This window comes from Nomia melanderi, chromosome 6 (assembly GCF_051020985.1).
Source record: "Nomia melanderi isolate GNS246 chromosome 6, iyNomMela1, whole genome shotgun sequence".
Classification (NCBI taxonomy): Eukaryota; Metazoa; Arthropoda; class Insecta; order Hymenoptera; family Halictidae; genus Nomia; species Nomia melanderi.
This window is the reverse complement of record NC_135004.1, coordinates 8860733-8873233: the sequence shown is the minus strand read 5'-3', so window position 1 is coordinate 8873233 and position 12501 is coordinate 8860733. Positions and strand designations below refer to the sequence as shown.

General features: G+C 39.6%; 1 protein-coding gene across 12 annotated transcripts in view; it reads right to left on the bottom strand.

Annotated features, from left to right (window-relative positions):
- Positions 1 to 12501, bottom strand: part of TfAP-2 (transcription factor AP-2) — a 244862-nt gene that overhangs the window by 60529 nt on the left and 171832 nt on the right. Inside the window, exons 1-3 of one of the 12 annotated variants that reach the window (XM_076368541.1) lie at positions 9170 to 9188; positions 8742 to 8788; positions 5967 to 6325 (exon numbers count right to left, since the gene is read on the bottom strand). The exons of 6 other annotated variants lie outside the window; for them this stretch is intronic. In XM_076368541.1, coding sequence (XP_076224656.1) covers positions 5967 to 6059 — 93 coding nt within the window. In that variant the 5' untranslated portion in view covers positions 6060 to 6325; positions 8742 to 8788; positions 9170 to 9188. Of the gene's footprint in view, positions 1 to 5966; positions 7091 to 8741; positions 8789 to 9169; positions 9189 to 12501 lie in introns of those variants that run through there. 5 more of the 12 variants (XM_031991380.2, XM_031991381.2, XM_031991384.2 and 2 more) reach the window with 5 other exon arrangements.

Here is a 12501-nt window from a genome sequence, read left to right as displayed (position 1 = left end):
CACTGACCGGCGTAATTGCAGTGACTAATGCACAGGCGTGCACCGGCGTGCACCAGCGCGGCGGAGGAAAAAAATCGTGTCAGCGGCGCCGGAGGTCCGCCATTACTATAAACGACGAGTATATGGAACACAGTGCCGCTTACGCGCCCCGAAGGTGGCGAACATAAACGCGAATAAATGCTATGCAAATCTTATGGCGAATAGTACACCGCGAATAGCTTACGGGCAGAATGTAGGAGTGCCCCGCGATCTTTGTCAAGGGAAACTGTATTAGATGTTAACCGCGACTCTGAGAAATCGAAAATTGCGGTGAAATATGAGTCGCTCAGAAGTCAATGTTTGTCCAGTTTTTGATATTTTTTTGTTTTTGTCAATTTTAAGGGAATAAATAATATTCTTTTTAGCTATTAAAGGATTTATTGGTTTCTTCGTTTTGTCTAATAATAGTTCTAATAGTCCTATTTAAAAAAGTGGGCCATCTCTCCCCGATTTACAGTATCGGACGAGGAAGTTCGAAATTCCTTGGAAAAATGAAGTCAACACTATTCGAGAATTTAATCCAAGAAAAATTACGTCGGTTGGTGGAACGAACTGGTAAAACGGTATTATGTTCTCCAGTTCAGAAAAAATAATATTAAATTATATATAATTAAAGAATTCCACGGTAACAAGACAGAAGACGTTTCTTTCTAACCGTTTTATATAAATGTATTTTCAATAGAAGAAATATATTTTTGAAATATACGTAGGTTACGTCAAAATGATGTACTCGAAAGGAAAAGAATATTAATTGCTAGTTATCAACGTTAATCAACATTTACCGTTTCGTGTTATTCGCGAGAATAAAAGTACACGCGTACATATAAAATGGTTATTACGCATCCGACTTTACGTTTGAGCACAACAAAAAATATAAAATTCAAATGTTCATTGCGTATAACTGTTAACGCAGTTCGACGTGTGCTGTGCTACGTAAAAGTATAAATTACCGTGGACATCTGTGGCGTATTCATAACCACACTGTTTAATTGAAGTGATCTAAAAAGGACGTGTAGGACTATGATAATTCTAGCGGTAGGTCCACTCGCTCCTGGCTTTTTCACAACGACGAATGGTACCGAAGTTTTTCAGCGATAATGCGTTCCTGAACGCGGTCCACTTCAGAACTCCGACATCACATCACTCAAATCAAGGTATAATTACAGTCGGCTATCTAACGGTGCAATTAACCGGCACAAAAAATAGAACTAATTATTCCATTTAGGTACTCACGAAGAATAAATTCTATATCCTGCTTTTTCAAGGCAAACGTTACCTCCAATCTCTTTTTTAGGCCTCGCCACTCGATGCTTCTACCTTAATAACGCCCACGGAAAAAGGAATAGGTATATCTTCCTTGAAATTAGTGTACCCCGAAACCGTGAGGTAATATCGAACTCAGGATGTTAGATGAACACGAGCTTCCGGCGTGTATCTTGTAAAAAGAAGAAAATTAGACCGTTCAAACGTTGCAACGAAGTAGAATCCGCAAACGGTGCAGATATTTTCTTTTAGCAGGTAACCAGAATTTTTATTGAAAACCAACAGAAGGGGATTATTATCGTTTCCACGCGACTATCGGATCCCAATTGTTTCAAGTATTGCGTTACGCATTGTTCTTTGTCTCGTATCGAAAAAAAACGTCTCGTTCACTGTTGCCCAACCGCGCGGTAAAGTTCAGATGAGAATCTCTGCATAAAATGCTGATTATATCGCAGCCTATGCGAGTCGTTGATTGTATGAAATATCGGTCACGAATCGCAAGATCATCAAAGCAAATTGCTTGGTTGTGATTAAGCATATTCTTCCGTCTGAAAATTATGGTGAATCGTGCGCAGAAATTGGGCTTTGGTTAAAATATTACAAACCAAGAGGCAATAGGAGAAAAGGTATCCGCGAAGACAAATAGTTAACAATTTCGAAAGCGAGATAATCACTTTGAAGTAATTGATATTTCTAACAAGAATGATCTCTGCAGTTCGATTGAAATTATTTCATTCGTTACCCCATTATGAGATGAATTGTAGTGTATCGTATACGTTAATTACAATATTATCGATGATTTGTAAGATGTGTATGCTTCGACAATTGCTAGGCTCGAGTCTCGCAAGAATGTGTATCATCGATCGAGTTTCATAGTTTTTCACGGAACAACAAAAACACTTTGCGTGGGCGAGGGCGCGTGCGCGCGCGCGTGTGTGTGTGTGTGTGTGGTATCAATCGAGCAGATAGTATCGGCAGTGATTTATTTGAATAACGGCGAAAGGCTTTGTATCGACACGATGCCGGCGTGAGCCATTAGGTCTTTGCTCTCGTGATACGATCTCGAACATCTCTATACACCATAAAAGGGCCAACGTGCACTTTTTCTCCGTCGTTCGTACAACTTTCTACGCGTGAATGTCATGTGTCGGCCAGGAGTGATTTAAATTTAAGTTATACCGATGAACGAAGGACAATCGCGACAAAACAGCTGCGACCACCGATTTCTTAGCTGAGAAATTCTTTTATGACCACATAATTTAATTAATTAAGTATTTCCCGAGAAATTAACTGTATATTATAATAAAACATATTTCATTTAATATTTTGTTTCAAATACTAATACTCGATTTTAGATAAAAATGATCATCGCATATTTTCAATAATACATGATTACCTATAAGATTAAAAAATTCTCTTTTGATTGCAGTTTCTGTCGAAGTATATTAATAAAAATCTATATTCGAATAACCATCATCTACCTTACGAGAATGCTTTCAAATATTGATACAACTGTTAAAATATAAGGCACCGATATCACGCGTACGACAATTAAAATATCTCATTACTCGTTTCGTTAACGAGGTAAACCCATCAATCCCCCTCAGTTTGGCGGGTACATCGAATTAAAATTTCGGAAGTGAAATGCACGGCGATTGATCAGGTCGTAACCGGGCGGGAAGAAGAATTCGACGACCGAAACGCTGTCGGGCCGTAGCGATAGTTAAACGACGTCAGACCCAAAATTGAATGGGATGGCCCGTTATAGAAGGGAACTCTCACTTGGCCAAACACGTGACCGCCTAATCTGCCCGTAACCGGTGAGTAACGAGAGGCAAAATTCACCGCGCTTTCCAAATCGCTTTCCAAACGATCGTTTCGAAATTGTGTATCGTCGACAGGCATTGCAACCAACCGACCGCACTTCCGTACGGGATATTTGTCGCTTAACGGCGGCCGCGTCGTTACGTTCGGGGAGAAAGAAGTACCGTTCCCTTCGACGCCACGAGAAGAGACATTAAGGCATCTTCAATTTGCGGCAATATTCGTTATTCGATCATTACACGGGCCCGACTTTCACGTGGTTTCGGGCTCGTCACCGATGAAACGCGGTTCAAATTCGTATTCCATGTAAGACTGACTTCGTCGGCGATATTTGGTTGTTTATTTACTTCGATGGTATTTTTGCATACATTTGTTCATATAAAACACGCTTATACATTCTATAAGAGCAGATAAATAAGTTTGTGTATTTTAAAATAAAGCAGTTATACACTTATAAAGATTTCAAATATATTTCAATGAATGTAATTGTGTAATTTCTTTTTAGTGGAATCATACTTGATTGTTATACATTCGTAATTGCCAAGCATCTTTTTCATTGATTTTATGTATTTTTAGTATGGTATAGGGAATCGTTAATATCGAAGGGATGAGAACAGCCCTCAAGGGGCTTAAAGAATCTGTTTCACCGAATATCTCATTGAATGTTAAAAGAAAAATTGAAAAAATGAAGTAATAATTGAATGATTTGTGTGCTTTTAAATTGTAAATTTTATTGTGTAAGCGAATTTTCGAATAGATAAATCGCTTGAAATATATGTTGGAAGTTAACGATGTTGTTTTATGATTATTATTATTTAATTTCAATTCCGCGTTTCTTGTTCGAAGATAAGAAACATCATTCGGAAGTTCATCGTGTGTAATCTTGGCAACGCACGGTCTTAAGATTGATGGAAGCGAAGAAAGTAATTGAAAGAGTCAGCAACGTCGCGGAGTTTAAAAAGAAGGCCAGTGATCTTTTAATAGCCAGCCTGATCAAAACGATCTGTCGCTACACACGCATAAAATTTCGAGCGGGCAGCAACCTGCAAATGGCCGGTCCATTTCACAAGACGCATAGCCGAACTTTCCAGTTGAGATCGCTATTGATAACGTGGGAGAAATCGTCCCTCTTACCACACATGACAAGTAGACAATTAATAACCAATAAGCCGGCCCCGTGTCGCAATCGGGAGATCGTAGATTAAGGACAAATGGCTAGAATGAAAATTTGTATCTCGAATGTTTCGTAGAATTTGAAACGCGACTTGACTCACCTAAACTCAATCACCTCTAATTACTCGTACATTGTTCGTTATACAGACGAACGCTTTAGACTTCTTATTAGTTACAGTTTAACGCTAGTGATTAGCCATTATTTTTGCAGTTTATAAATTAGACTATTTTTAAGTAGTTATTTTATTATTAATAATTTAGAAACTGTTAATTTGTAATACCTTCTTTTATTTAATAATTATTTTTATCTTACAGTCTGTAGATAGAAATATTTCAGGTTCCCCGAGATTTTTCGTTGAAACGTTAGATTTGAATTGGAGTTGTGAAATGGAACTGAAGCTTCGATATTGATATTTTTTGTATATGGAACAAATGCTATATTTTTTTAAAAACTGAATTGAACCATTTTTGTTTCTTGTTATCGGGAACTAGTATGTATTCTGTTTTTAATTTTATAACATTGCTAAAGGCAGAACTGTGTTTAAATTTCATTCGTTTTTTAGAGATTGTTCTTCGAATTTTGATGAAACGCATCTGCATGAATCTGTAGATGATAATTCATAGTTGTAGCTACGCGATAATTTTTATAGAAACTAAAAAACTATTAAATTGAAGCAGTTTTCTTCGATTACACGTTGAATTATATTTCCATATATTAAAGACAAACAGCAAGTGAAGCGTAATCATGAAGTGAGCAATCTTTCCAAGAAATGTAGTTCAAGGATTCTACAGCACTTCAAAGAACAATAATTCATCACTAAATGCGTCAATATAAAAACGTCGTAAACCTTATAGAAACTTACATGCACATACAGAAATGATTAATAGTAGATTCAATAATCTCGAAAACATGACTCCTATAAGTGGATCTCTACGCTTGGCATATTATTCAGAAATAATGGCCCTTTTTCACGCGAACGTTTATGACTTCCCAAAGATTACAGTTAATTATGAATAATAGTATAAAATTGATCAAAATTGATCTAGAAAAGAATAAAAGTGGTCGCTATCTTTTCAAAGAAACATTCAAAAATATTCAAAAACTTTTTAATACTCCGTGCACATATCTGTTAAATATTTTAAATGTTTCACAATCATATTCTAAAAAGAACATTCTGTAATCACATAGATATTCCTCGTAAAAGAACTTAACTGATTCGTTAATTCTTGTGTAATCTGAAATAAATATTTGATTCCTACCAATTTCTTCATTCACAGTTAAGACATTCTGAAAAACACAACAACTGTTTCACATCTAAAAGAAAATACGCCCTAAAGACTAAAAAACCTAATAGCTATTTATCCCAGCATAGATCAAGAAGTAGCAAAAGAAATACGTGTACAATGCAAGCATAATTACACAGTTCCAACAAAAAGACCTTTATTAAAATAATCACACCCAAAATGAGGAAAAAGGTTATTTTTAAGGATCGCATAGAACTGACATGCCGACGAAGAAACGACTCAGAAAACCAAATGAACACGAGTCGAATTCCCAAAACCCCAGTCTCGAAAATTCAACGTGAAATTTTTGTTTCATTTATTAAAACAGTACGTTCGGGTCGCGGACTTTTTCATAGAAGTTATTTTCAACGACGACAACACACCTCAACCTCGATGACCGTGGTCATGTCAACGTGGGGCGCGTAACAGAGCGCCAGCTTGTCCGCTGTCGGCGCTTCCGTGCGCGGCGGAAACATCCCTAGGATCTCCAGTTTGCCGGATCAAGTCGCCGTATCCGTCACAATGTGCCACGTTTCCGTTTCGTCTCCACTTTCGGACACTATACTCTCCCGCACATCACACACGCACGGCCGCCGGTGTCAATCTTCCGCACACCTCCTTGCGATTATCTTCGATCGCGTGTTATCACTGCACAATTCCAATCACTAGCAACGCGTCCCGTGTACTCTGAACTGATCACGTCGTCGAACTTTCCTCCGAGTTACACGCGAGTGAAGCTCAACTGAAACCGAAGATTCTCTGCATCCACCGAACGAAGCGATCTCTCGATAATCGTTCGAACGTTACCGAGCTAAACGACCCGTCGCTCTCGTCATCTCGCAGGAAGACGAAGGAAAGGAAAAATCACAAAATTCAGAAAAAGAAGAAGAAGAAGAAGAAGAAGAGAAAATATAAAAATACACGAAGTTATCGCTAAAAAGGAAGGAAAGCAGAGAGAAAGCCGGAAGAGAAGAAGAGGAATCAGATAAAGAATAGATGTTCTAGAGATCAGCGGTGTGCAAGATCTCGCTAATTGTATCTGAAACGAACAATGCTCCGTGGCTCCGCGGTCCGTCGCGCGTGCGACGATCGAGATCGGTCGCGCGCCGATTCGAGCATGGTCGCCAGCGACGGTCGCGCGTTAATCTAACGCGACATCGATTGGCTATCATCGATGCATTCGTTCGCAGCGTTTTTCGATGGTTCGCGTGGTTCTTTCTTTCGTTTCAGGACTTCTCAGAGACGTAGAACAGGGGGAAAAACGATCGGGATCGCGCACGAGGTAGACCTCTCGGTTGGTGCTCGGGCACCGGTGTGCTAGCCGAGTATCGAGTGTGGTTCGCCGGTACGCAACAGAGGAGAAACAGCTGATCGGCTGATTGAGCGGTGTGTTGCGGCCGACCGACTGAACCACGGGGACGTCGGCGGAGCGTACGAAAGTATAGTTAACTGCCGTGTGCCAGCACGCCGAGGACGAAATGGGAGGTGGTACGCGGTGCGCGCTCTTACCGAGAGCTACTACTACTACTACTACTCTATTACGAACTACTACTACTGACGGGCCACCACCATCGAGTACCCGGACGGAGGACGACGATGCCGCCAGCTGCTGCTGCACCACCACCGTATTACCACCACCACCAACCACCAATCCACCACCACCAACCTTTAAGAGAGTCCTACCCTACCAACATCCTGGCTGAGAGCGGAGGATAGGAGAACAGAGAGGCAGAGATAGGAGTACTACGCGCGTACAGACGGCGACCGAAATTTCGCCCGAGGACACGACAGCTACCACGTGCAACTACTCCTAGAGCCGCTCGCCTCTACGCCTCTCCCTACCCGGCCGCCGCGATTCACGAGGGGACGACCCCGAGATCCACCGGCGAATAGGAAAGATACCTCGCGGGGTCGCGCGACGACGCTCACCGACGCTTACCGAGCGCGATTGCATATGTATCCTGTGACAGGATGGCTCGGGGATGGAGGGAGGAAGAGGAACGCTCAGGGTGGCGATTCTTTTTATGTGGGTGGATTCTGTTTGTTTTTCTTCTTTGCGTCTTTTGGTAGGGTGGTTTGAAGAACGGTGGGCGGTTATTTTGCATACGTAATATACTTGGAAGTTGGGGAATTAGTTTATTGATTGGGTTATTGAAATTAGAGTGTCGGTTGGTTGTTTGAAGGTGTACTTTGATTTTTTGATTTGGGGGTAGTTTTTTGTATTTGATGTAACTAAAGCATTTTGAATGGTTGCAAATGGTTTTTCTCTGCAGTGGTTACTCGTTATGTAATTGATAATGTAATTTGAAATATTGTGGTGCTTTTGTATGGAGAGATCGAGGGGGAATTTTTGTTAACATTAAATAGCATAACATATGTTGAACAGTGGACAGTACGAAGATACATTGTGCTATTCGCGTTCGGTGCAGGGGGTTCGTGGTAATTATTTGTATTTTTTTGTAATTGAAGAAAATTGAATCTTCATAAATGAAATTACTTTGCAGTACGATAAACGATACGCGTTGTAAAATACACAGGCCGCTGGACAACTCGAAGACACATTATTTTCTTATACCGTTCGGTTATGGTTTTTTTTAGTAAAATGAGCGGAAGAGGTTAACGTGTTCCCACAATATAATCGGAAAGTAAGACATTTCATTAGAGCGGCAAAAAGGGATTCAGTTTCCACAGTTGTTTGCGAACTTCTATGTTAGGCGATATTGCCATAGTACGCGGTTGACATATAATCAAAATGGACGTAGAAAAAAGGATATTAAACTTCTTATCTTTAACTTTTATTATCGTCGATAATCAACTGCGGTGTACCATATTCTTGTAATAAATGTGACAATCCGCATGAATCCGAGATTACTAATTAGGCGGGCCATTAATTAGAATTATAAAGTTCGTTGTAAATGTAATATACAGGAAGTTATATTCACGTAAAGGAATTTGTTGCGCTGTCCCACCTTATAATCTTGCGCAACACGGCCCGTTAGTCACTATGCGCGTTTGGTAACATCTAATTCAGTTAATTTCCTAACCATTGAAATATGTTGAGATGACTTGTATAACAAGCACATAAAATGTCTGACGCGTTTCGGATACGTAGGAGGTGTGTCGATGCCAATAACTTTAAAATGATCAGTACTCCTCACCGATCCGAAGACACGTTATTCCATTGGTTCTCTTTTTTTTAATCAGCCTAAAACACATAAAATAGCTTTTTCGTCATTCAATCTTTGTTTATGTAACTTCTTCGTTCTGAGATTGATTTTGAAGGCAATGAGAAAGAGAAAGAACTACGAAAGATTAATTTTCAATTCAACTAATTATGCTACTTGACCAAACGAATCCTATTTCGTCGTTTTTAAGGATCAGTTCTCTTACGAAATTGTGTGCCTGTCGATAACCCTCTTTTTCAATTTCAAACTAATGATTCAAAAACTACATCATCTAACGACTCTGAAGACACTTTAATCACCTCGAATCTAGGTTCTCACTCATGTAACTGTTATTTCAATGCAAAATTAAATAAGAACAAACAAACTTCCATAGTTCAAAGCAAAATCTTTATCCCAATTACCTTCTCTTTCATTCTTACAAATGATCCACTTCCGATAGCTCTAGATCAAAGAGCCTTCTTAAGATTTCTTTCCGAAAAATTCAAAAGTTCAACCAACTTGCAGACGATGCGTTCGTGTTCCCCGATTGATCAAGCAGCTGTGGTCCGAACGACCGCTCGTATATTAACAATATTTATCGTCGCCGCGGCTGGACGAGATTAGATCGTGACACACGATAACACCCGGTGTCGTTATCGGATTCGGGATAGGTTTCGCGGCGGGTGGCGAGACGTATTAATTAAACGCCTCGCCAGAAACGCGTCCCGGACTGTTCTGATCCGCTTTTCCGTCGACGTTCATTCATGCCGCGAGCCGCCATTAATTTGCAAGATGAAAACGGGCCGGAGAAGCGACGCTATAGGTTGCCGGCATACGCTGGGCGTAATTTATGCCGATGTAAATTCTGCCGCGTAATTACACCGTGGAACGCCATTCACGTTTAGCCAACCGGTCGGGGACGGCGTGAAAAGACGCGCGACACCGGAACACGCCGGCCCGCACGACCAAACGTTCGAAGATACAAGGTATCTACGCGTATCGATCCTGCAGATATTTCACAGATTTCACGGATTTCTAATATCACGTAGAAAAATGATATGTAAACAGAAAGTGAATACAATCCTTACGATATTTTGTTTCAATTAGTGAGATAGATCAAGGTGAATCGGATCGAAATAAAGCTCCAAATTACCTTCGTTACATCGTGAATTGTATTTGTCATTCTTTGTCTTTTATTTGCAGGAGAAAGATTTACCTCGGTCTACCTTATCTGAAACGTGACAATGTTTTCTTTTTAGATAATCGTTTTGTTTCATAGGTTTCAAGAAATTTATTTGTAGATAATAATTTCAAACAACCGTAAGGCAAAGATTTAAATTATATTAGACGTTTTTACATTTTGAAACCTAATAATCAGCTCCCCCTTCTTTACACTATCAATCTTCCTTCTTTTATTTAAATCGCAACCTTCGGAACAGATATCCGAATTAATTCGAACGAAGAATATCGCATCCCCCTTTCAATGAAACTAGAAAAAAAGTGTGACAAGAAACAGTAATAACACAACGCTGAATTCATCTGCGTTAGTCTCGCAAACACCGAGCACAGAAAACGAACATCTTGATTAATGATACGAACGAGGAGAGCCGTTCGCAAGAAAGGCGATAGGTCTCGTAACGCGATTTCGCCCTGTGGTGTCGAGTACGACTCAATGGGCAGAGATTCGGGATCCATTTCCAATTCGGGATCAATGATCGATTCGGTGATGATCGTTTCAGCTTTCGAACGGTTGATTAATCTTATCCCTTTTTTCCTTGCGGATCTTGGAGCTGGATCTATGGAGACGTAAAACGAACGAAAAGAAGAGAGAGACAGAGAGAAAGAAAACAAAAACGGAAGAAAATAAAATGAGATAAGAAGGGGAAAGAGTATCGTGCTAGCCGACCAGTGAAACGGAATAACGCTCAGCCTCCTGGCTGGAGGAGGCCTCGGGCTAACAACCGATCAAGCGCACGTCGTGTTGTCATCCGATGCAACAAGAATTTAGTGGGGCAATTGGAACTAGTTCGTCTGCTCGGTTTCTATCCGCGATTTTTACGGTTTCACGTGCGCCGCGAGCCGTACATCAACGTGGAACCCGCGCGCGCCGGACCAAGATCGAGAAATCGGCAGACCAAATGGAATCGTAAAGCCTCTGCGTCGACAGGGAATTAGCCGCGTCGTAGACCGCGGCAATTATTCGATCGTTTTAAATGCTTTACGGTCCCGTTTACGGACTACCGACACACTGCCGCTCGACAGTTTTCAACCTATCGTTGCACTGGGCGCTCTATTTGAACTGGAAAAGCTGATACACCTCATAAACCTTTGAAGATAAGAGAAAATGATTACCTACTTTGACAGCTGTTTTGCGTGAATGTGGTATAAGTGAGTTCTCAGAAAATTTTTGTGGTACAATGTTTAGGACAGCATGATGCGATTTTAGTATATTACTCATGCATGAGATTACATTATCATTTTCGATTTCCTTCTTGACGAAGTTTTTTCAATGTTTCACTTTTCCTGTCGATGTTGAATCATTTAAATAAATTGCCGGGTCATTTTACATTTGTAAGAAATTCTTAATCAATGACCAGGATCTTTTTTCTGGTTAGAGTAAACTTGATTCTAGACACGCCATTTCTTTAAACTCAACCGTTAATCAGCCGCAGCAACCGGAACATTTCACTCGTTCTTACTGCACTTTATGAACTTTCAATAATCGACACTGGACGCTTCGTAGCGGCACTTTGATCGTTGGGAAAATCGTTTGACATGGAGAGCAAGTACGTCTGTATCTAATGGTAACTTCCGGTACGATGGATTGGAAAGCGTTTGTTAGTCGAACTTTTGTAAGATTTAGTACATGAACTTTAAATGTCTAAGTAAATACACGGTGGTGACCAATAAAATTGTATCACTGTTTGTAATTTGGATATATCTAAATTGCAGATGATAAATAAATTTAGTATAGATTTATTGTAAACTGTTTGGTGATTCGTTAGGATAGTTTATTATGTATTTTGAAAACAAATTAAACCTTCAGTGGACAAAGGTAATGTTCACGTGAGAGCTAAACAAAAATATTTGATTTGAAATTTGATTTGAAATTGGAATAAATATTACGTAGTTTATAATAATATACTAACACTGAAAGATTTTTCTTCGAAAAATATTTACCGCAATTTTCATTCCAAACACCTTCAAGATTAAAGTATTCGTATAGTACGGGAAATGTCACGAAAGTAATTTTAATTCCAATTTGATTTCAACGAATACTATATAATATTCACGCGAATATTCCACATAAGTAAATACGTGAGATGAAGTTTGCATTCCGTAATTTACTAACTAATTTGAATAGAAGCTACTCCTTGGAATGCTAATCAACCCCGAACCACCGTCGCCGTTTTTCTCGCGCGTCGCGTTCAAACGTTCTCTAATTAAAAAGGAACTTTAAAGGTTCCCCAGCATTTCTATTAAATTTTTAATCACCTGTTTACGAGATGAGCCATGACAAAGTTAATTATCTATATACTGGAATCTAATCTGTTCCAACACCTTGTACGCTGATACAATCTTGATTCTTTTACAAATGTTTTATAAAAATTCTGTGATTAATTGATGAATGATCTATCTCTGTGAACGGAAAATTAACCAGAAAAATTTGTTCGATGATCGTTAGAAAATTTATACCGGTCGCATCCGTCTGTACAATTTCAATAAACCGGTTGTTAATTCGTGAGACGATGGA